Source organism: Arachis stenosperma, chromosome 2 (genome assembly GCF_014773155.1).
Source record: "Arachis stenosperma cultivar V10309 chromosome 2, arast.V10309.gnm1.PFL2, whole genome shotgun sequence".
NCBI classification, from domain to species: domain Eukaryota; kingdom Viridiplantae; phylum Streptophyta; class Magnoliopsida; order Fabales; family Fabaceae; genus Arachis; species Arachis stenosperma.
Window position 1 is genome coordinate 118,552,688 of NC_080378.1, and position 26,267 is coordinate 118,578,954.

The 26,267-nt window shown below is 36.1% G+C and overlaps 2 protein-coding genes across 3 annotated transcripts; both read right to left on the reverse strand.

Annotated features, from left to right (window-relative positions):
- Nucleotides 1-3,358: 3,358 nt before the first annotated feature.
- On the reverse strand, nt 3,359-5,026 carry LOC130963599 (putative disease resistance protein RGA3). The gene has a single exon (XM_057889700.1). The coding sequence runs from the start codon at nt 5,024-5,026 to the stop codon at nt 3,359-3,361; it is 1,668 nt and encodes a 555-aa protein (XP_057745683.1).
- Nucleotides 5,027-6,973: 1,947 nt separating this feature from the next.
- LOC130961346 (putative disease resistance RPP13-like protein 1) lies at nt 6,974-12,231 on the reverse strand. 2 transcript variants are annotated; one of them, XR_009079512.1, is made up of 3 exons: nt 8,416-12,231; nt 8,216-8,281; nt 6,974-7,555 (listed from the first exon to the last, which is right to left on the reverse strand). XR_009079512.1 is itself a non-coding variant. In XM_057887180.1 (2 exons), exon 1 carries the CDS (start codon nt 12,060-12,062, stop codon nt 8,433-8,435), a length of 3,630 nt encoding a protein of 1,209 aa, XP_057743163.1. In that variant the 5' UTR covers nt 12,063-12,230; the 3' UTR covers nt 6,974-7,555; nt 8,416-8,432. The 2 variants fall into 2 exon arrangements, 1 of the variants encoding a protein (XP_057743163.1); XM_057887180.1 differs by lacking the exon at nt 8,216-8,281 and having other exon boundaries at nt 8,416-12,230.
- Between the last annotated feature and the right edge of the window lie 14,036 nt (nt 12,232-26,267).

A 26,267-nucleotide genomic window follows, 5' to 3' on the forward strand; every position in this document is an offset into this window, starting at 1 on the left:
TTTTCATTAAGCTCCTTCAATCTGAATCCTTGATCTTGTCTTTGGCTCCAAGAAAGAATTTGAACCCTTGATGAACATCTGACCCAGGACAACTCCGTGCTTTCCATTTTTGCTTCTTCCTACGTATAGCTCGGCGCCTACCTTCTTTCTTTGATGAATAAAAATGGAAGTGAGTTTTTGCAACTGAGATCTTCTTCTCTGACAGAGGCGGATTGCTTCTATTTTTGGCTTCGAAAATCTTGAAGCTCTTTTTCAAATCTTGCCTTCAATGGCAAAAATCTTGCCATGCCTTTTTTCTGATCTTCCTTCTTCACAGCCTTTCTTCCATAGGCTTCTCTGTTACTTTACTTTTTCTTCTGATAACTTCTTTCTTCTATCTTCTTTTTGACTAATGATATGACTGAATGCAAAGAGAGATGAGAGAGAAGAGACAAAGCTTTCAATGCACAATAAACTCAATTTAATTTTGAGTTTCTATTACCTATGCATACAATTAACCAAATTGAATTTTTTCTTTTCAGTTACCAAGACATGAACTTAATTGAGTTAAAATTTGAAATCCATTAGTCCATAGGAGTAGGTACCGTAGCATGCTTAAAGTCCTTGGGCCACTTCCTTTTTTTTCTTTTGCTTTGCCAATATTAGTCCATGGGCTTGTGATTTGGACTTGTCTCAATCTAAGAGTTAAGCTACTTTTAATGATTTAATTTTGCACAAGGTTAAATTAATTTATTGATCAAATTGGACTGTTCTAGCTTTTTGGCCCAATAGGAAATTAATTTATTCTTCTTGCACACTAACAAAAACATCAACCAAACAATTGGAAGTAATTTAATTGTTTAAATATTAATAATTTTTTACTTTATATTTTAACAATGTTTGATCATCATTTCAATTAGATTCAAGTTTTCCAAATTCGACATATGTGAATGGGAAAAATATCAGGTCAAAATTAGCACACTTTCAAAAATGTTTAATAACATACTGTTAAGTAGACTTAATTTAAACATTCATGAAATTAGTAAGACCAAAAGAAAACTGTGCTCTAGAAGTTTCACTTCAATTGTATTTCTTTCTTTATTGTCAGTGGAAATTAATAGCACTGATTAGTACAACTGATATACCCTTTGCAATATAATGTAGTGTTAATAGAAACAATTACAGATTAATACAATCTACAAATAGTTGCCAACAAAAAATTCACAAAGTATCATTTACTAAATCTTTCCTATAAAAGAAAAATGATATACATTTTTGACATATTCAAATACTTGTAGAGCACTTAACAAAATCTCTTGTATCTAAATGTATAAAACCATTGACATGATACCCTTAATATTTTATCTTCAATAAAATTTTTCCACTTCATTCTCTTAACTCTTCCTTTTGCTTTTATGTCGTAGTTTTCAGCACTTGTAACTTCATCATGTAAACAAGATCTTTTCTAACCATTCTTTTTAAATTTAGAAACTAAATGGTTTTTTTATGTTAGAATAAGAAAATTTATTATAATCATAACCCAGAGAAGATTTGCAAGTTTTCGCCACGCATTCTTTTTTTTTTTTTTTTGGTGTCTCACCACACATTCAGTTGATCAAGTATAATAATTTTAAGGGAAAGTAGGCAATCTTAATTATTTCCAGTGCATAAAAGAAAACAAAGAACAGTGCCAAATAAACCGCAATTAAGCCACTGGAAGAAGTAATTCTTCATTCTTAACTTCTTGTTAACCATAAACATCTTTCCATCTTACACCTTTTATTCTTTTTTGAAAAATAACCCCCCAACCAAAGACTCTCCGGCATAGCCATCAAGTGCCTGGTTAAGGACCAGCCTCTATCCCCCTTCGGCATTGCCATCAGGGAATCAGACTGGGGCCAAAAACATCTACTATTTATTGAATACTCTCTTCTTCAAGTACAACTAAGTTACAACAAATCACACATTACTTACTAACATAAGAACTATGAAGTACTTAAAGGAAAGGAAAGCATACACCACGAACAGTGAGTGAACAATATTTGTAATTCAAACTCAGATCAAATGGAGATCTCAGTGATCATGATATCAAGTTTCTTTACTGATTCCTAGCCACTTCTTTAGAAGCAGTCGTAGCGCGACTTCTATTCTCCTCGAGAGTGTCCGTTTGGAATTCTCAAGGATCTTGAACCTCATAAAGAACTTCAAATTGTTGCACCAATTGTGATGCTTATATCAGAGCACTCCCTTCTTTGCTTATCAGCAGCCTCAATCTCAGTTCTGCCTTTGGATGAGCGAATATTGAATTGTTTCCCATATGAGCTGTATCCTTCAAGGGTACACTGTACACTTCCCCCACGGTAGATTTCATCATCTTATCAACAGAACAAAAGAAAAAGCAGTCAATGTTGTAATAAACTTCAATGTATAAGTTGTCAGCAGCAAAAGTTGGGGGAAAAAAAAAAGAAATACATGAAAGAAGTAATGCAATGCAGGTGTTTACTAGTTCATAACACCACCGAAAATACCACCCTTACATCTGGCACACAAGAAGTACTCTCTAGCTCCAAACAAAAACTACATGAGAATAGAAACCGTGTATGTAAGGAATGGTGCAATGAATTAACAGCACTAACAGCAATGAGGAGTTAGATTATACCTGCACTTTATCTACATATCAGAGAAACAAAAGCACCATTCATCTTTCAACCATGAACTATGGGAAATTTTGTTTAGATAAATCAATCATCTTGCGTGAACTTTCTTTTGGTAAAAAAGGCTCAAAGAAATAGCACACTTCAATGAAATATAAAAGAATTTAGAGCCAATCATATAAGATTGTCAGTTTTTTCAATTACCACTAACGTCATTCTCTTATTGAGGAATCCATCAACAATAAAACGAAAGAAAAGAGAACAAATATTAAATCAAAATAATATACGATACTTCGCTGCATAGTTGATGGTATGCAACATATGAAGCACTGTAAGATACAGCATTCTTTCTGAGTATTCAAAAGGAATATTAAATCAAGGTTGGAAGAAGAACCTAATTTCATCATGTCCCAACTCCCATGCCTAAGGGTCTGAAGCAAGTATCAAAGCATGTAAGAGTACTGCAATGAGTGAATAGGCTTGATGCAACAAAAGCAAAACTTTAACTGCAGACTTTTATGTTGTTGGCTCCATGGATAAGCTGTGTGAGAGTGTACAAAATGTTAACTGTGTTGGTAAGGAATGATACAAGACATTAACAAGAATGTAGAGTAAGAACAACATTGTGAGAGAGTATAAATGTTAGTGCAGAAAACAAATGTATTTGGGGAAATACAGAATAACGTTGTGAGAGAGAGAAAGAGTTACCTGTTGAAGTTGTTGGATTACCAAATCCATCTATTATCAACTCGAATGGCAGGGATGTGGGAGATTTTGGGCCAAAGCTGTAGGTCCTTCATCTCGCACCGTTTACCCAGCAAAGGGCTACGACTGACGCTGAGTTGTATTAGAGAGGCAGGCAGCTTTTCACCCTCCATATTCTCCAACTTGGGACATTCATAAATAGATAATTCATGGAGGGAGGTGAGGTGGGCAAGTCCCTTGCATTCCAACGTCTCCACACTTTTAATGCCTTCCAGTGTGAGAGACTCAAGGGAGGCAGGCAACCAACCTTCCTTGGGGAGACACTTCACACTCTCACATTCACCTTCAATCCAAAGATCAATAAGCCCTTGAAATTGTGAATTCATGAATGCTGCAGTGCTCACTAGTTTCTCGCAGTAGCTGATTTCAAGAGATCCGAGGCTACGGTGTGGATCCCCATCCCCTGTAGGAGACAAATCAACCTCTGGGCAACCCACTAATGAGAGACGCTGTAGCTGAGGTGCTGCCATCCATATCGTTGACACGGATTTCAAACTCCCACAATGGTTGATCCATAAATAACGGAGACATGAAAGAGAGCGTGACACCACAATAGACTCCATGTTTCTACAGTACATGATCTCAACACGCACGAGATTCGGAAAGGAATCCAACAAGGAGAAGGACGCAAGTGAATCACAGCTGCTACGTATGTATAGTTCCTGAAGTGAGTGGTGTTGGCCATCCATTTCGAATTCTAATTCTCTGCATTCCTGAATCGTCAAGCGGTGTAGTGATGGGGGAATAGCACTCACTGGAAACCATATGTGGGAGGAACAACCTGAGATCCATAAAGAAGTGAGGCAAGTCAGTTGCGTGTTGGTAATGGCCTCCACCACAGACCCCACTAGATGCTTTCCTGAAATTGAAAGAGTGGTAATCGCAGGAGCCCTTGGAACACAACAACTCACCTCAACGCACTTCTCAATCCAAAGTGATTGCAAAGATGGAAGTTGATTTGGCAAATCTCCTCTCAACATCGGACACTCCATTATGGTAAGCTTCCTAAGTCGAGGAAATGCATTCAACTCCATTGAACGCCACTCCTTCCAGCAAGGCATTGATGAAAACGAAAGGCTTTCAAGCTTTGGAAATGGAGTCTCCAAACAAGATTCATCGTTCTGGTAAAAGTAAAACTCAGCACCCACAATTTCCACACTTTCAAAATTTGAAATTCTTAAGCCCTTCAAAGAGGGCAGTTGTCCAAATGAAGGAAGCATACAACAATTCCTGCAACCATCCAGCCTTAGATATGTGATGTTGCGGTAGGAAGAACTTCCCAACCAATCTGAAAATGTTGTACCCCTGTAACCCCGGATTTCTAGTTCTTTCAAATTAGTGTGAGGTTGTAACTTGTCGAGTATATCTCTTTCTATTTGGGAATCAACTTCATTCTCATCTTCATCTGGCGACCAACTCAACTCCAAAGAGCAAATGCCATCCTTATCAAACATTCTTGCCATCGAAGCTTCACTGCTGTTCACCACATTCTCCAAACCGGCAATGGAAATTGATTGGTGTAGATCTGCAAGTGCTCCCAATTCTGTGATCTTGTTCTCTTCACGCTTCCCAACAACATAGTCGCTTAAAAACTGCAAATTTTTCAACTGGCTCATGCCTTTCGGCATCTCATAGCCACTAAAAATTTATTAATTTACTTTATCTATTTTATTGCTAGTATTGTGATTAAGGTTATTTGTTTTGATATTAGTGTTAAAATTTACTGATATTATAGTTAGATGATAGGCTTTGTGAATTAATTATTTTTTATTATGTCAAAATAAGATACTATTGTAGTATTAAAATTTTATGGTTTTATTATATCAGTTATTTTTAGAAGTTGAGACTTGATTCTTCATAAAATTTTAGTGAAGATATGTATTTCAAATTTTAATTTTAAATTTTTAACTATTTTATAATTTATATTTACGTGTGACCGGTTTTATCGGTTCAACTAGTGATTTATCGGTTGAACCAATAAACCAATAAACCAGTAGTTTGGCCCGTTCGATTACTGGTTCGGTTCTAACAACTATGTTTCAATCTAATTTCAAAAATTTCGATTTACTCAATTTAGTCTCCCAACTTAATAGTTATGACTCACATTGGTTCTTAATCTTATTTTGGTCATTGTCTCACAAAAATCGTTAACGACATGCTGAGATGGACTAACGACTGCTACATTATACATTCTAGCGACTATTTGATGTGACAATTAAAATTTTTTATCTTATTTTTTTTCAACTAAACACTTAAAATCCTAATATGAGTCACAGATACCTAAGTTAAAAAATTAAACTAAGTAAATTGAAACTTTAAAAATCATATTAAAGCTCGAATATAACTTCAAAATAGAACTTTAACTTATGTAGTGATTAATTTAAATGAGAATCAAATAAATCAAAATTCAACATAATTTTTATCAATGTTTTCAAATTCGAAATTTCTATACCAAAATTAACTAGAATTTTTCTTTAAATTAAAAATTTAATGAAATAGTGACTTTAATTATCTTAATCAATGTCCTAATTAATTATTTTTATGTCTTAAAAAAACTGTATATGAGAAGAAAATAATTAATTTATCTATTTTAATAAATAGTTATTTTACTAAAATGAAAGAAATTATTTTCTTAGAATTTTTTAAGAACTAATTAATATTATATATAGTTTGTTACACTATATTTAGTTATAAAAATTTTATTTATTTCTAATGCTTATATTAAAAATAAAAAAAAATTAAATTAGTAAATTTTAATCTATAATATAATAATAATATAGTAATTATTTTATATATTGTACGAATATAAATTAATTATTTTTTTATTTATAAAAATTTTAAGAGGTTTGAACTTGTTTTATATATATATATATATATTGATGAGTGTGATATATTTTTTTATGTAAATAATTTTTTAAAAAAAATTAATAGTTAATTTATTACCTTTTTTGTTTTAGTCCAAATTAAATATTTTTTATTATTTTTGGAAAGAAAATCTTTTGAGGAATTTAATAATATGTGATGAGGAACACCGAATAACTTATACAGAAACTAATTAAAATACAACATAAAAACATCTTTAAAAAAAGACGTTTTTAGCATCTTTATTTGAGTAGCCTCCTAATATTTTATCTTCAATAAGATTTTCCCACTTCATTCTCTTAACTCTTCCTTTTGTTTTTATGTCGTGGTTTTCAGCACCCGTAACTTCATCATGTAAACAAGATCTTTTCTAACCATTCTTTTTAAATTTAGAAACTAAATGGTTTTTTTATGTTAGAATAAGAGAATTTATTATAATCATAACCCAAATAAGATTTGCAGGTTTTCACCACACATTCGGTTTTTTTTCTCTTTTTGGTGTCTCACCACACATTCAGTTGATCAAGTATAATAATTTTAAGGAAAAGTAGGCAATCTTACTTATTTCCAGTGCATAAAAGAAAACAAAGAACATGGCCAAATAAACCACAATTAAGCCACTGGAAGAAGTAATTCTTCATTCTTGACTTCTTGTTAACCATAAACATCTTTCCATCTTACACCTTTTATTCTTTTTTGAAAAATAACCCCCAACCAAAGACTCTCCAGCATAGCCATCAAGTGCCTGGTTAAGGACCAGCCTCTATCCCCCTTCGGCATTGCCATCAAGGAATAGGACTGGGGCCAAAAACATCTACTATTTATTGAATACTCTCTTCTTCAAGTACAACTAAGTTATCCCTTTCCATGTTACAACTAATCACACATTACTTACTAACATAAGAACTATGAAGTACTTAAAGGAAAGGAAAGCATACACCACAAACAGTGAGTGAACAATATTTGTAATTCAAACTCAGATCAATGGAGATCTCAGTGACCATGATATCAAGTTTCTTTACTGATTCCTAGCCACTTCTTTAGAAGGAGTCGCAGCGCGACTTCTATTATCCTTGAGAGTGTCCGTTTGGCATTCTCAAGGATCTTGAACCTCATAAAGAACTTCAAATTGTTGCACCAATTGTGATGCCTATATCAGAGCACTCCCTTCTTTGCTTATCAGCAGCCTCAATCTCAGTTCTGCCTTTGGATAAGCGAATATTGAATTGTTTCCCATATGAGCTGGTATACTTCAAGGGTATACTGTACACTTTCCTCGCGGTAGATTTCATCATCTTATCAACAGAACAAAAGAAAAAGCAGTCATTGTTGTAATAAACTTCAATGTATAAGTTGTCAGCAGCAAAAGTTGGGAAAAAAAAAAAAAGAAGATACATGAAAGAAGTAATGCAATGCAGGTGTTTATTAGTTCATAACACCACTGAAAATACCACCCTTACATCTGGCACACAAGAAGTACTCTCTAGCTCCAAACAAAAACTATATGAGAATAGAAACCGTTCATGTAACGAATGGTGCAATGAAGAGTTAGATTATACCCACACTTTATCTACATATCAGAAAAACAAAAGCACAATTCATTTTTCAACCATAAACTATGGTAAATTTTGTTTAGATAAATCAATTATCTTGCATGAACTTTCTTTTGGTAAAAAAGGCTCAAAAAAATAGCACAATTCAACGAAATATAAAAGAATTTAGAGCCAATCATATAGGATTCTAAGTTTTTTCAATTACCACTAACGTCATTCTCTTATTGAGGAATCCATCAACCATCAACAATAAAACGAAAGAAAAGAGAACAAATATTAAATCAAAATAATATACGATACTTTGCGGCATAGTTGATGGTATGCAACATATGAAGCACTGTAAGATACAGCATTCTTTCTGAGTATTCAAAAGGAATATTAAATCAAGGGTGGAAGAAGAACCTAATTTCATCATGTCCCAACTCCAATGCCTAAGGGTCTGAAGAAGTATCAAAGGATGTAAGAGTACTGCAATGAATGAATACTCTTGATGAACAATGTGGAGTAAGAACGTTGTAAAGCAGATGAAGAATGAAAAGCTAGTGAGTCACTTTATATGCAGAGTATAAATGTTAGTGCAGAAAACAATGTTGTGTATGTACCTGTTGAAGTTGTTGGATTACCAAATCCATCTGCCATCAACTTGAATGGCAGGGATGTGGGAGATTTTGGGCCAAAGCTGTGGATCCTTCATCTCACACCGTTTGCCCAGCAAAGGGCTTCCCCAGATGTTGAGTTGTGTTAGAGAGGCAGGCAGCTTTTCACCCTCCATATTCTCCAACTTGGGACATTCATTAATAGTTAAATGTTGGAGGGAGGTGAGGTGGGCAAGTCCCTTGCATTCCAACGTCTCCACACTTTTAATGCGTTTGAGTTCCAGAGACTCAAGTGAGGCAGGCAACCAACCTTCCTTTGGGAGGCACTTCACACTCTCCTTATATTCACCTTCAATCGAAAGATGAATAAGCCCTTGAAATTGTGAATTCATGAAAACTGCAGTGCTCACTAGTTTCTCGCAGTAGCTGATTCCAAGATATCTGAGGCTACGGTGTGGAACCCCTGGAGCAGACAAATCGATCTCTGGGCAACCCACTAATTCGAGATGCTCTAGCTGAGGTGCTGCCATCCATATCGTCGACACGGATTTCATACTCCCACAATGGTTGATCCATAAATAACGGAGACATGAAAGAGAGCGTGACACCACAATAGACTCCATGTTTCCACAGTAATTGATATGAATACGCACGAGATTCGGAAAGGAATCCAACAAGGAGAAGGACGCAAGTGAATCACAGCTGCTACGTATGTATAGTTCCTGAAGTGAGTGGTGTTGGCCATCCATTTCGAATTCTAATTTTCTGCAATCCCGTATCCACAACTCTTGTAGTGATGGGGGAATAGCACTCACTGGAAACCATATGTGGGAGGAACAATCTGAGATGCGTAGAGAAGTGAGGCAAGTGAGTTGCGTGTTGGTAATGGCCTCCACCACGGACCCCACTAGATGCTTTCCTGAAATTGAAAGAGTGGTAATCGCAGGAGCCCTTGGAACACAACAACTCAGCTCATCGCACTTCTCAATCTTAAGTGATTGCAAAGATGATAGATGAATGGGCAAATCTCCTCTCAACGACGGACACTTCCATATGGTAAGCTCCCTAAGTCGAGGAAATGCATTGAACACCAATGAACGCCACTCCTTCCAGCAAGGCATTGACTTAAACAAAAGAGTTTCAAGCTTTTGAAATGGTGGTGTCTCCACACAAGATTCATCGTTCTCGTAAAAGTAAAACTCAGCACCCACAATCCCCAGACTTTCAAAAAATCCAATTTCAAGGTGCTTCAAAGAGGGCAATTGTCCAAGTGAAGGAAGCATACAACAATTCCTGCAACCATCCAGTTTTACTCTGGTGATGTTGTGGTAGGAAGAATGTCCCAACCAATCTGGAAAGGTTGTACCCCTATAACCCTCGATTTCTAGTTTTTTCAAATTACAATGAGGTTGTAACTCGTTCAGTATATCTCTTTCTATTTGGGAATCAACTTCATTCTCATCTTCATCTGGCGACCAACTCAACTCCAAAGAGCAAATGCCATCCTTATCAAACATTCTTGCCATCGAAGCTTCACTGCTGTTCACCACATTCTCCAAACCGGCAATGGAAATTGATTGCTGTAGATCTGCAAGTACTCCCAATTCTGTGATCTTGTTCTCTTCACGCTTCCCAACAACATAGTCGCTTAAAAACTGCAAATTTTTCAACTGGCTCATGCCTTTCGGCATCTCATGCAATGACTGAGTCACTCTAATATCAAGATGGCGCAAATTGACAAGGTCTTTCATGCAAACAGGTAGCATTTTCAGATTTCTACACCTATACAACTTCAAGGTCTGCAAGTTATACAGGTTACCCAATGACTCCGGCAATGTAACAATGTAGGTCTCGGACAGATCCAAGTAACGCAAATGAATCAACTCACCTATTGAATCAGGTACAGACTCTAGAGGAAAGCTATTGAACGACAAGGCTCTCAGGTACTTCAACTGTGACAACAACATGAAAGGTGCGTTTTCCATGTTGAATGGAATCCCCCATTCCAGATTGATTTCAAGAAATGTTCTTGTATGTTTTATTCTGTCACAAACTCCCAACAGTTTTGAGATTGGATAATTGCCTTTAGCATTATGGGACAAATGACGAGTTTTAATATCAACCTCAACTGCATTCTGAAGCTCTTCCGCTCTAAAATAGAATTCTCCACCAAACATCAGTGCCAAATCATGTACGAGATCATGCATCACAAATATATTTGTCAGAGTACTATGAGGTTGCAAAAATGATCGCGCAACTAATTCATTGAAATATTCATCACCAACTTCTTCTAAAGTGTTTCTCCCAGTTGGTTGTAAAAAATTCTGAGCCATCCATAACAAGATGAGCTCATCTTTATCAAATTCATAATCCTTCGGATACAACGAGCAATAAACAAAGCACTCTTTCAGACATGAAGGAAGATAATAATAACTGATTCTTAAAGCCGGAACAACTTTTATCTTGTCATTGGAGAATTTCCATACCTCACTCTTCAATATATGCTTCCAATACTCGACATCAGAATTTCCACGCAATAGGCCTCCGAGGGCTTGAGCTGCCAAGGGCAATCCATCACACTTCTTTACAATATCTTTGCCGACTTTTCTCAGAATTGGATTTTCCATAGAGTCAGTGGAAAGGCGTGCATGTTTTGAAAATACTAGCCAACAATCTTCATCCGACAATAAACTTAGTTCATGTGGTGAAACCGTTTGCGCGGCAGAAGCCACTTTTTTACTTCTAGTGGTTATGAGAATTTTACTCCCCTTAACCCCATTCTGAAAAGGTTTTAGAAGCCTATTCCAATCTTCATAATCCTCATTCCATGCGTCATCAAAGACAACAAAGAATTTCCGCGTTGACAATTTTTCTTTTAATTCCTGTTGAAGTAAATTCAAATCATTCAAGTTACAAGGACTCTTTGTTATTGCCTCAATTATAGTCTTGGTGACCTTAGTGACATCAAACTCTTCGGACACACAAACCCAACCTCGAAAATCAAAATTCCCCTTCATTTTATCGTCATTGTAAAGCAATTGGGCCAAAGTAGTCTTTCCTATTCCGCCCATGCCCACAATGGGAATGACAGATAAATCACCATGAGCATCATCATCATCATCCAACAACAGCTTCAGTATGGCCTCCTTGTCTTCTTTCCTGCCACATATCTCCGATGGTTCAACAAGACATGTGGATGGAATTCTCCATGACATGTCCACCTTTGCGGTCTCCTTCAAACGAAGATAATTTTTGCGTGCTACAGCAGATTCTAGTCTTCGAACTATGTATTCGATGTCACCAGTATCCTCAATATATGAATCAACAAGGCGAGACCAGGAGGAAGAGTTACCTGGATCCATTTGAGTGGCAGCAATAGCGGCTTTAGTGGAGAGTTCGTCGAGTAAGTCATCCGCCATAAAGAGAGCATCTTGAAGATCAACAAGCCACTTCTTCACTTTCTTGTCAGTGAACTGCTTCAGCTCAGCATCATCAAGAACAGGTGCAACATCATACAGACAATTCTGTAACCTTCCAAGCAAGTTGTTGCTTTCGAGGAAAGAGTCGTCTTCTTCAAGTATTGAAGACATGTTGTCCAAAACAGTATCAACAAAGGGAGAGAGGTAAGCTCCACCATAAAGTTTTTCAGCCATGGTTGAATCTCAAGTGAAGCAGATCAGATGGGATAAAAGAAAGGTGATGGGTGAGGAAAGGGTTCGCAATATTGACTTGATGAGGTTTATGGTCTTCGGAGAAAATCACATGGGGTAGGTACTAAATGATGTTTCCTTTTCAATAATTTACTGATTTCAGAGGACAATTATTATCCGTAGCTGAGAATTTTTTATTCTCACTAATCTTATTTCGACATATTATTTCTTTCCGCGAAGTTTGTTTATTTGATTGTTATAAAAAAAAGACAAAAAACAAAAAAATAAATTGCAATTCATCGGCCATCAGATAAGAGTCTAGTCATTGGAGGGAGTTGCATGTCCCTTTTGGCAGTTGGACACTTTTGTAATTCAATTACACCTTAGCTTATAAGAGCATGTTTAACGCAACAATTAAATGATTAATGGACTAAATTTCCTTTCCATTGTGATCTTTATCTCTTCCTTTTCCTTTGGTAATCCATGAACAAGAAAGAAAACGAATATTTGGATATATAGGACAAAGCACTTAGGTCCCATCTTCCTTTTCCATTATTCATTTTGTATCTCAATAATTGACCTCCATTACCTTAAATCAAAGGAAAAAATATATATTACTTCAAAAACATTCATGATCATATATATCAATGTTGTGTATGTGACTGCAATTGGACTACATATTATGTCTCATTCACTCTGTCCAAGAATTTTCAAAACAAGTAATGGAATTTTTAACAACTTCACCCTCCAATAACTGTGGCCATTTATTCATCTCAAACTTAAAAAATAAAAAAATAAATAAATAGTGCAATGCAACTTTGATTGCTTGAAGTTTATTCTTCATACTAAACTAAGTTGAGACAGTTAAATTGTTCGTCGAAATTGATGTTATTTGATCCTATTAATGCATTAAAAGGTTAATCATATTGTCTCATCAGGTGGTCTCTTTCTTTCAACAACTTGTGTTATTATTATCTGCATAAATTTGATTATTACACTGAAATCTGATTGATCTTAGTTAAGTTGGGTTAATCCACTATAGAGGCAAGCTCTTCCAACATTATGTTTTCCTTTTTCTTCTTAGCATTGAACTACCTTGACAAAGCACTTCATATAACCTTTATGAAGAAGACTTTATCAATCATACATTGATCATTTACATTTTACACTTCACAGCAAATCCCTCCATCCCCAATATAATACAACAACAAATATACACTTTTTTATTGTCTTGTTCTTCAGTGAAGCAATCCTATAATGAAAATTGAGCTGATGCAGAAGTTATGATAATCTAAGATGTTAACTATATTATGCCTCATGCAAGTGTTCTTAACCAACCAAGCAACCTAAGCAGCATGGTATCCATAACTGGTGACTTCTTCTCCAACCCTGCTTGAAAAACAGATTCAAGATGAAGGTACGAAAATCCAAGCAACAGAAAAGCCACATTCCAATGTCTATTTCCATTTTCTATTTTTATTTCTAGTGTTTTATGCTTTTATAAAATTTCGTGAGAAAAAAAAGAACAAAATTTAAATTTAAAAAAAAAACTGTTTAGAATATATGAAAATGTTTCATATTATCCCTTTATATATATATATATATATATATATATATATATATATAACAAAGACACGGTATCTTGTCTTCCCATTTTCTTACATTTCAAGAGTTTAACTTCAATGTAAAAGTAGACTGCATATTACTGTTAGCCTTTGTTCCCTAATTTTTCTTCCTTCACACCAAAAAAACACATAATATCAAAATCAGTAAATTATATCCTGATTCTGTTATCTCTTTCTCACGATGTGTACTAAAAGTCTAAAATTAACATGAGCCAAGATGCAACTATAAATTCTATTGGTAGTAATTCGAAAAGCATAGTAGAAAATGTGAAACTCACTGAGTCATTGTATATTCAATTTCAAAGGGAAGTTCTAGCTTACCAATATCTGCAGCAACTCGATGAGCACACATGACTCCTGAGAAAGCAACTGCAATAACACCTTGTCCAGGGAAGCAGCTATCACCCACACAGTAAAGACCATTTACGCCCTGAAGGTTTAATTAACATACAACTTACTTTAATCACTCTGTTCTACGAGTATAATGGATTGTTCTAGAATCGAACCTATTACTAACTTTCAGAAGTAAGTAAAAACTTACTGTGGTATTGAATGGCATTCCCAGTAATCCCTTTGGAGTTTTGCGAGGCATTGGTCCATAAGTTCCATCAACATGAGCTAGGTACCGCCGGTGTGTCTTTGGTGTCCCTACCTACAATGGGGCCTTACAATTTCAAAAAGAACATACACACAATAATATTACATAACTTGGAATCATACACTAAAAAAGAAATGTTATATGCATTATTAAGAGAGTGTTTTCTCCATATAAACAGATAATTCAAACATTAATACATAATAGCACCCATGCTTATGTCAGCAACTAGCTCCAGTATTCAAAACTATTCAGTTTTTACTTTTTTAATGATAGTGCTGTTACCCCTCACATGCATAGAAATAAGGCTAGTGGGATAAAGCTTTCTTGTTTTTATTGTTTACTTACAACGTATGAAGTTGCAGCACAACTATTATGCAATTCGAAGGTCAAATATATAACTCATACAAGTTGATAACAGATAACAGATGGATTTGGTAATCCAAAAACTTCACGCTGCATATAAAGTGACTCACTAGTTTTCCGTTCTTCGTCTGCGTTACAATATTCGTACGCTTCATTCTTATTAATGTCTTGTATCATTCCTCACCAACACAGCTAACGTTTTATGCATTCTCATACAGCTTATCCATGGAGCCAACAAGATAAAAATCTGCAGTTAAAGTTTTGCTTTTGATGCATCAAGACTATTTAATCATTGCATGGAGTTGGGAGATGATGAAATTGGGTGCTTCTTCCAAGCTTGATTCGGAAATTCCTTTTGAATATTCAGCTACAATGCTGTTCAGAGGTATCTTCCAGTGCTTCATATGTTGCAAAATATCATATATTATTTCAATTTAATATTTTGTTCTCTTTTCTTTTGTTTTATTGTTGACGGATTCCTCGAAAAGAAAATGACACTAGTGATAATTGCAAAAGCTTTAAATCTTTTATATTGGTTGAAGTAAGCTATTTCTTTCAGCCTCTAATGATGATTTTCCACCCAGGGAAAGTTCACGCAAGATCATTGATTTATCTAAAACAAAATTTACATGATTTTACAGCTAAGCTCATCCAGTCTCCTCAGTTTGTAGCAGATGAAATCATATGCAGATTAGAGAAAAAATTGTTTCCAGGTCTTAAATCAGCCATTGATTTTATGGAAATGCCAGTCCTTCATCTCACACCGTTTAGCCAACAAAGGTGATGAGTTTGAAAACTCTAAATTAATATTTGTGATGACTAAACATTATTAAGATAATTAATTACAAAATTATTAATTGAATTTTTAACTAACATATATTGATTAATAATTTTGTTGCAGATTTTAATATTGGGCCAAAAATAAAATTCTGGTGCAAGCCCAATTATATTCAGCTTTGGTTTGATGCAAGAATATATAATAAGTGTGGCTGAATTGTTGTGATACTTATTGGGCCAGATTGAATGATTATCATAAGCCCAATTTCATATCTTTGCTAATGAGCCAATGCATGATCCGAAAATAATTCATCAGAAAAGCAAATGTTATCATTTGCTAATGTTATCATTTGCTCTATGCCTTCCATCGGATCACATGGCTGAAATATTTTTGGGCCAGTTTTGATTATCATTGTTACAAGCCCAAACTAGAATTGCTTGAAGGCAAGCATGTTTGGTCCGAAACCTTGAAGCAAAGAAAACAAAGCTTCATTGCTTCCAACGATCCAATAATTTTACCATGTGATGGATTCCAAAATACATTCAATTATTATTTATTGCATGGGAAATATGAGAGAGAAATTTGCAGTTGAGTTGATTGATTGCCATAGTGCTGCACGCTATCAATAGCAAAGAAAGGGAGATAAATTAATTCACTTTAGTTTAATTGTTCAAAAATACTTGATTGCTTCTCTTTCTACACTTTCTATTCTCTCATCTCTCTCTTTCCTTCGGTCAATATCCAGGAAGCCATGGAAGCTACTTCAAGCTACCAAAAGGAAAGAAAATCACGTCTCAAAACCATCATGATGATGGCAAGAAAACATAACAAAATAAAAGTATGCTGTGGCTGAGATTATCACAAAAAATGGTAAGATTTGGTGAGGTAATCTCGAGCTCTTCATACTCAAAAAGAAAGAAAAAGATTCGGCCAGCAAGTAGTAGATCCTTGGAGGCATAGCTTGTCTTTGATTCTGCTCAACCACCACAGGAAGTAGCTAGAGTGGCGAAGTGATGGAAGAGGCAGAGATTGGAGCAGATGAAGCCATCATCATCATGAAGCATCAAGGGCTAGAAATCCATTTTGGAGAGCAAGCCAAGGATGGAGCGCTCGGATTGATGAAGAGTGATGACCAAGGAAGAACCAGAGGTATTTGCATGTTGGGTTTTGCATGAGTTACCTCTTCTTTCTCTGTGGCCGAACCGGTTCTGTTTTGAAGGAAAAGAAGTTAAGCTTTTTTTTTTTTCAACTGTGAAGGTTTCTCTTCTCTATAAAAGATATGAACAGTCACGGTTTGATTCAAGGAGAAAGTTTGAGAGTACAAGGCACAGAAGTCTCATATCTACCTAAGCTTACATATTTTCTTTTCCTTCAAAGTATTCTGTTTAGTATTTTTCTGTTTAATTTTGTCATGTCTTGAGTCTCATGAAAAAAGGCAAACAGTGAGGTTTGTATGAAAAAGCTAAGCCATAGAGCGAAAAAAGGCAGAGAGTGCAAAATTAAAAGAAAAAGCCATAGATGTACTTAGAGTTCCTTTGTTCATCTATGTTGTGTTTTATGATTCTGTGGGAATCCCCTTGTAAGTTGGGTTAGCACTTTACAGTTTGTAATCAGGATGATTATAGTGAAATTCCATCATAGTTGTGATGGAGACTGGATGTTGCACTTAGCAGCTGAACCAGGATATATCTAGGTGTAATCTTCTTTCTCTACCACTTCATTTCTGTTTCTACTGCACAGGAGCTAAAACAAAAAATATCTCGTGCCAAGTGACGAGACAAAAATAAAAAGTCTCGTGGCTAGGGACGAGACAAAAAAAACATAGCTACTGAAACCATCAAAAGGACTTCCACGTATGAGACCACTCATCCCAAAAACTTAAACTGATTTTGGGATTCACCAAGAATCGAACTCATGACCTTTTGAAACTAAAGCTCTAATACCATGTCATGATACCACTCATCCCAAAAGCTTCAACTAATGAAAAAATGTAACACTAATGGTTATATCTTTAATATTCTCTAAACCTCAATTGTTTATATTGTACAAATATTTCATCGGCTCCCTATACTTTCTCTAATAAATAATAATAATAATAATAATAATTATTATAAAAGTTTTCATCAGTTACCAATATTCAAATCCGCTGTTGGGGCTACATTTCTGATTTTTTGGACTGGAATTTTCTGCCAGTTTTTGTCTGATTTATTTTGACAAAGAGATTGTAATTCCAGTTGCGACGTACATTTTGATATCTTGTTTTCTGATTCTGTAGGACCTTGTTAATTGAGTTACAGCTAGGGGTTGTCTCCTTTTCTGGCGCACGTAATTGCATTGCGAGAAGGAAGGGATGGCGGCGGAGAAGAATCAACGATATTTTTTGGTGGTAATGCATAAAAGGATCTGCGGGATCGACCCCATGAAACTGATAACACCCGAGGAGGAGAAGGATGTGGATTGTAAAAATCTACCTCCGATTCCGTTTGATTTCAGTGTGGATCTTCCACTGGCCTGGATGCATGCTGTAGAGTTGGATTCCAAGATTCATCTCGTTGGAGGTCGGCAATATTTAAGCGAATTTCCTGACGGTCGTGGTCCTTTTATGCTGTCCAAAAGAATCTACGAACTAAACCTTGACAAGAAGTTGGAGGAGTTGAAATCAATCGGTGATGCTCCATGGTTTCTTGATTCCATGAGTCATGCTCTTCAGAGAATTGGAAGTGATTATTATTTCATATTGATGGGTGGTTACGTTCCCATGTGGAGTCCTAGTGGTCGTAATTTTTCGGTTCTACGCTCCGGGACCAAGGTTTGGGAATACTTGCCTGCTGCTCCTAGTGAACCTTGTAGTGGGAAGGTAGTTGACACTTCGCGGTTCGACTTCTATGGTAAGCTATACCTCCGACCCTGTTTGGAAGATGAAAGAGTTTGTATCCACTCTTATGACACACACAACCCACTCGATGATTGGCGAACTTGTGAGGGTGACAACAGTTTTACGCGTTCTTTCTATGTCATAGTGTCTGACGATGGCCAGCGTCAATTCTTTCCTCCAAGGGTGCATATTCCAGGTATCAGCTAATTTCAAGCATCTTCATGTTGTTTTTACTCTTCAGTTTTGTTATTCATATTGGTATTGGTTTGTTACAGATTTGGTTGATCCTGGCAAATACCTGGCATTATCTTTCAAAGGCTTGAAGGCTGCTTAGATAGAATTCCATCCTTCATTCATGAGAATCCGCCTATTCTTTTTGATCTTGATGGCAATGGCATGTTTCTTGTTATGTTACCTGGCTTTGCAAACCAAGAAAAAGTGGACCCAGTCCTCTGCATGTTGGTTCTTCAGGTCATCCCAAAGAAGGTTGTCAACTGTCCTTCCCGAGTTCTCCGTAGATCTCCGAGGTTCCCAACGGAGTGTGAGTTCTTGGAATGGATGGTCCTTAGCGTTCACATGTACAGCGTGAATGAGGGCGTCAATCAGTGGTCTGATGCCCTTCATTTCCCCCGCATCCCTTGCGACGAAGCCATTGTGTATGAGGTCCCAAGTAGAGGGAAAAGAAAATACAGCCAAATTTGAGTTTCAAACATGCTTAGCTTGCTTCAAAGGTGATGCTTTAGCTTGCTTCAAAGGTAATGCTTCCCTTTGTAAAGAGGACTACATTGATGGGTTACTGTCCAAACTTGTATATTGATTATAAATTTAGCACGTACAAAACACCAAATTGCATGCTAGATTTTATCATAGGCACATCAATGTCTTTGTAGTATTCAGAATTTTGTTTTTTGGAAACTTTTTCAAGTCTCTGAAAATGTTTAATTGACTGAAACTTGTGACTAATCTAGTGGAGTTAGGAGTGTTAACTTAGTCAAAGTTTCAAACCAAAAGCATAGCTATAATTTGGTCAGAAGTTTAGGTCCTTTCACAATAAATTTGGATAGAATTTATGTACATGGATTATCTTTATAGAATTTAACTTGGAAGGTTTACTAATTGAGTCTTTTCTCTTTCTTTCTTCGCTCCTTCTACATTGATGGATAAAAAGAAGAAACTAATTATATAAAACTCATTGCTAATATCTCTCTGATGTTTAATTGACTGATTTTTTTAATAAAGAATAATATCACTGTTTTTCAATTATACCTTGCAAAAGCAAGCATTTGGTGAGATAATAGATTTACAATATATAGTATATAGTATTAGGTTGTCAATACAATTATGCATCAAATGTCAAGTTTGTTGACTTTGATTATATAATCAGGCAGGCCTCATCATATTTACTTATATGTACAATTAAGCCTAATGGTGGTGCCTTGTGGATCAAACTATGACATACTTATTTCCTACTAGTGTTCCAGTGCATAAAAGAGAACAGAGAACATGAGCAAATATGCTGTAATTAAACCACCATAAGAAGTGATTGTTCATTCTTGTTAACCATTTACATTACTTGCTTCATTTTGATAGAAATACACAATAAATAGAGTTTACTCATGCTGTGTTACAAGAACAACTTAAGTTGAAAATATACATCTTTCCATCTTTTACATCCCACCCTCAACCAAGGTCTCTCCGACATGGCCATCAAGGCCTTGGTCAAGGACCAGCCTCTATCCCCCTTCGGCATTGCCATCAAGGAATAAGACTGGGGCCTAAAACATCTATTATTGAAATTTGGATACTATGTCCAGTATAACTAAGTTAGCCCTTTCCATCTTACACTTGATCACACATTACTTGCTGACATATGAAGTACTCAAACGAAAGGATAGAGCACAAATTATACACCACAATAAGTGAGTGAAGAACATTTGTAATTCAAACTCGGATCAAATATCTCAGTGACCATAATATCAGGCTTCTTAACCACTTCTTTAGAAGCAGACACAACGAGACTCCTATTCTCCATGAGAGTTTCCATTTTGCATTCTCAAGGACCTTGAACTTCATAAAGAACTTCGCATTATATCCGATCACTCCCTTCTTTGCTTGTCAGCAGCCTTAGTCTACAGTTCTGCCTTTGGATAAGCAAATATTTAGTTGAGATCCCCATATGAGCTGTGTGCCTGTGTCCTTCAAGGGATGCTGTAATGTCCTAAATTTTCTTGAAACATTTTACATTTAATTCCTTTTATTACTATTCAACCCTCCAATTTTATCAAAATGTCTACACTACCCTTATTTCCTTTTCCCAACCCTAACCCTAATTTCAAAATTAACTCAAACACTCTCATCTCTCATCTCACACGCTACACACACATAGGAAAAACAGAGAGGCTGAGGATCGGGAAGAAGAAGAGAGGGGAGGAAAGGACGGCGCTGGCGGGGCTCACAGTCGCCGTCGCCGTCGTTGTCGCGAATCAGGAAGAGAGAGGGAGAAGGAGATCGAAACAGGGAATGGGGGAAGGAGAAAGGAAGAAGCGCAAAAGAGGAGTTGATGTCCCGCGGTCCTCGCGGTCGCCCCTGGAGACCGTCCCTGCCGCAGCCAGAGCTTCTACTGCCATCGTCGAGGACTCCATCGCCACCACAAGAAGCCACCGCATGTGAAAGAGAAAGACCCGACACATAGAACAGAGGAAGGGGACGACATCTCGTCGCTGCCGCACCTTGTCGTTGCCGCTTGACGGGGAGCTTTGTCGTTGCAGTCACGGTTGCGGGTATGGGGGTTTGAAGAGAGAGAGAGAGAGAGAAAGGAGCTCGCAAAGGAGAGAGAAACGCAATGGCCAGAGAGAGGAGAGTCTCACGAGGAGGGGGAGCTGGTACGCCTCCGCCATTGTTGCAAGCTGCGCCACCGCGCCTTTGGTCATCCAAATCATTCTCCAAGTCTTCCCATGATACCATGAGTCCTTTCCTCTTTTCTCTTTTCGGTTTGTCCTCCTTCTTCAGTTTTGGACAATCAAACTTGAAGTGTCCAGTTTCTTTACAGTTGTAGCAGATCACCTTGTTCAGATCCCTCTTTGGTTTTTCTTGAACTTCCACCTTTGTTTTGTTCCTTCAACTTCATCATTTTCCTGAATTTCTTAGCAAACAAAATAAAGTCATTGTCAAATAAATTATTGCTAGATTCATCATCCAGAGATTCAATGACTGATTTGAGAGTAACTCCTTTCTTTTTTGTATTTCTCTTTATAAGTGTTTTCAAAAGCAAGTAAGTTTTCTCTCAGATCATCATAGGTCATTTCATCAATACCACTACTCTCAGCTATTATTATAGCATTGGTTTCCCACTCTTTAGTGGGACATCTCAATATTCTCCTCACAAGCACAGATTTTGGATGTCTGATTCCCATAGCATCCAAGCCAGTGATGATAATGTTGAATCTTTCAAACATTTCATCCATTGTTTTTCCTTCCTTCATTGAGCATATTTCGTAATCTCTGTTCATCATGTCTATTCTGGATCTTTTGACTTGGGTTGTGCCTTCATGAGTGACTTAAAGTTTGTCCAAGATTTTCTTTGCTGTTGGGCATCTTGATACCTGTCGGTATTCCTCGAAGCTGACTGCACAGTTGAGCAAGTTGACAGCTTTAGCGTTGAGTTCTATTTTCTTTCTGTCATCTTCATTCCAGTCGGCCTCAACCTTAGGAACAACCACTCCATCAGCTCCAGTGGTGGTTGGAAATTGTGGACCTTCCAGGATTATCTTCCAAAGCCTATAATCTACAGACTGAATAAAGATCTTCATTCTTTCTTTCCAGTAGCTGTAGTTTTTCCCATTGAAGAATGGGGGTCTGTTACTTCACTGCCCTTCTGTCAGAGTATAGACTACCAGATTCGGGCCACTGTTAACTGCCATCAGGATCTTTTTTCCAAGTTGCAAAGCTTGATCTCTTTGAGACCAAGTTTTGATACCAATTGATGGTAATCAGTAGCTAAGAGAAGGGGGAGTTGAATCTTAGTCTCCCTTTTTGTTGAAAATTACTTTCTGACCTTTAAAGGAACTTCAGGAGATATTTTCACTTTTTGTCTCATAACAAGTTAAGAGACATTTTTGTTTTATCTCGTAACAAGTTGAGAGACATTTTTCATTTTTGTCTCCTGCGAACCAGAAATAGAGAAGAAGCAGAGAAGAGAGAATCACACCAAGAAGTATCTTGATTCAGCTGCTAAATGCAATGCAGCCTACATCTAGTCTCCACTACAACAATGATGGAATTTCACTATCTTTTACAAGATTACAAACACCAATTCTTTCTCTAGGATCTACCCAAGCTTATCAGGGACAAACCCAGATTTTACACCCAATCTAAATTTGACTAGGACTCAAAACCTAGCTTTCAATCGCAAAGTGCTAACCAACTTGCAAGGGAATCCCACAGAATCATGAAACACAACATACATATGTACAAAGAAACTCTTAGACATCTATGGCTTTTTCTCTAATATTGATCACTGCCTTTTTCCTTTCATTGACTTTTTCTTATAAATCTCATCATGTTTGTCTTTTACCATGAGATCTAGATAGACAATACTAAGAAAAAGAAAACAAAATGAACAATATTGAAGGAGAAGAACTCATGAAGTTTGGGTAGTTATGAGAACTCTGTGCTTTTCACTTTCTCTCATTGATCTCAACCCTTGGCTGTTCACCCTTATTATAGAAGGGAAAGCTTTCAAGGTTGAAACCGGTTCAATCAAGCAACTTCTTCTCCAACCAAAAATAGCAGCAATTCGGACAGAGAGAAGAGAGAAGGAAAACCAAAAACCAACATGCATGTACCTCTCTCAACCTTTTTCATTAAGCTCCTTCAATCTGAATCCTTGATCTTGTCTTTGGCTCCAAGAAAGAATTTGAACCCTTGATGAACATCTGACCCAGGACAACTCCGTGCTTTCCATTTTTGCTTCTTCCTACGTATAGCTCGGCGCCTACCTTCTTTCTTTGATGAATAAAAATGGAAGTGAGTTTTTGCAACTGAGATCTTCTTCTCTGACAGAGGCGGATTGCTTCTATTTTTGGCTTCGAAAATCTTGAAGCTCTTTTTCAAATCTTGCCTTCAATGGCAAAAATCTTGCCATGCCTTTTTTCTGATCTTCCTTCTTCACAGCCTTTCTTCCATAGGCTTCTCTGTTACTTTACTTTTTCTTCTGATAACTTCTTTCTTCTATCTTCTTTTTTGACTAATGATATGACTGAATGCAAAGAGAGATGAGAGAGAAGAGACAAAGCTTTCAATGCACAATAAACTCAATTTAATTTTGAGTTTCTATTACCTATGCATACAATTAACCAAATTGAATTTTTTCTTTTCAGTTACCAAGACATGAACTTAATTGAGTTAAAATTTGAAATCCATTAGTCCATAGGAGTAGGTACCGTAGCATGCTTAAAGTCCTTGGGCCACTTCCTTTTTTTTCTTTTGCTTTGCCAATATTAGTCCATGGGCTTGTGATTTGGACTTGTCTCAATCTAAGAGTTAAGCTACTTTTAATGATTTAATTTTGCACAAGGTTAAATTAATTTATTGATCAAATTGGACTGTTCTAGCTTTTTGGCCCAATAGGAAATTAATTTATTCTTCTTGCACACTAACAAAAACATCAACCAAACAATTGGAAGTAATTTAATTGTTTAAATATTAATAATTTTTTACTTTATATTTTAACAATGTTTGATCATCATTTCAATTAGATTCAAGTTTTCCAAATTCGACATATGTGAATGGGAAAAATATCAGGTCAAAATTAGCACACTTTCAAAAATGTTTAATAACATACTGTTAAGTAGACTTAATTTAAACATTCATGAAATTAGTAAGACCAAAAGAAAACTGTGCTCTAGAAGTTTCACTTCAATTGTATTTCTTTCTTTATTGTCAGTGGAAATTAATAGCACTGATTAGTACAACTGATATACCCTTTGCAATATAATGTAGTGTTAATAGAAACAATTACAGATTAATACAATCTACAAATAGTTGCCAACAAAAAATTCACAAAGTATCATTTACTAAATCTTTCCTATAAAAGAAAAATGATATACATTTTTGACATATTCAAATACTTGTAGAGCACTTAACAAAATCTCTTGTATCTAAATGTATAAAACCATTGACATGATACCCTTAATATTTTATCTTCAATAAAATTTTTCCACTTCATTCTCTTAACTCTTCCTTTTGCTTTTATGTCGTAGTTTTCAGCACTTGTAACTTCATCATGTAAACAAGATCTTTTCTAACCATTCTTTTTAAATTTAGAAACTAAATGGTTTTTTTATGTTAGAATAAGAAAATTTATTATAATCATAACCCAGAGAAGATTTGCAAGTTTTCGCCACGCATTCTTTTTTTTTTTTTTTGGTGTCTCACCACACATTCAGTTGATCAAGTATAATAATTTTAAGGGAAAGTAGGCAATCTTAATTATTTCCAGTGCATAAAAGAAAACAAAGAACAGTGCCAAATAAACCGCAATTAAGCCACTGGAAGAAGTAATTCTTCATTCTTAACTTCTTGTTAACCATAAACATCTTTCCATCTTACACCTTTTATTCTTTTTTGAAAAATAACCCCCCAACCAAAGACTCTCCGGCATAGCCATCAAGTGCCTGGTTAAGGACCAGCCTCTATCCCCCTTCGGCATTGCCATCAGGGAATCAGACTGGGGCCAAAAACATCTACTATTTATTGAATACTCTCTTCTTCAAGTACAACTAAGTTACAACAAATCACACATTACTTACTAACATAAGAACTATGAAGTACTTAAAGGAAAGGAAAGCATACACCACGAACAGTGAGTGAACAATATTTGTAATTCAAACTCAGATCAAATGGAGATCTCAGTGATCATGATATCAAGTTTCTTTACTGATTCCTAGCCACTTCTTTAGAAGCAGTCGTAGCGCGACTTCTATTCTCCTCGAGAGTGTCCGTTTGGAATTCTCAAGGATCTTGAACCTCATAAAGAACTTCAAATTGTTGCACCAATTGTGATGCTTATATCAGAGCACTCCCTTCTTTGCTTATCAGCAGCCTCAATCTCAGTTCTGCCTTTGGATGAGCGAATATTGAATTGTTTCCCATATGAGCTGTATCCTTCAAGGGTACACTGTACACTTCCCCCACGGTAGATTTCATCATCTTATCAACAGAACAAAAGAAAAAGCAGTCAATGTTGTAATAAACTTCAATGTATAAGTTGTCAGCAGCAAAAGTTGGGGGAAAAAAAAAAAAACATGAAAGAAGTAATGCAATGCAGGTGTTTACTAGTTCATAACACCACCGAAAATACCACCCTTACATCTGGCACACAAGAAGTACTCTCTAGCTCCAAACAAAAACTACATGAGAATAGAAACCGTGTATGTAAGGAATGGTGCAATGAATTAACAGCACTAACAGCAATGAGGAGTTAGATTATACCTGCACTTTATCTACATATCAGAGAAACAAAAGCACCATTCATCTTTCAACCATGAACTATGGGAAATTTTGTTTAGATAAATCAATCATCTTGCGTGAACTTTCTTTTGGTAAAAAAGGCTCAAAGAAATAGCACACTTCAATGAAATATAAAAGAATTTAGAGCCAATCATATAAGATTGTCAGTTTTTTCAATTACCACTAACGTCATTCTCTTATTGAGGAATCCATCAACAATAAAACGAAAGAAAAGAGAACAAATATTAAATCAAAATAATATACGATACTTCGCTGCATAGTTGATGGTATGCAACATATGAAGCACTGTAAGATACAGCATTCTTTCTGAGTATTCAAAAGGAATATTAAATCAAGGTTGGAAGAAGAACCTAATTTCATCATGTCCCAACTCCCATGCCTAAGGGTCTGAAGCAAGTATCAAAGCATGTAAGAGTACTGCAATGAGTGAATAGGCTTG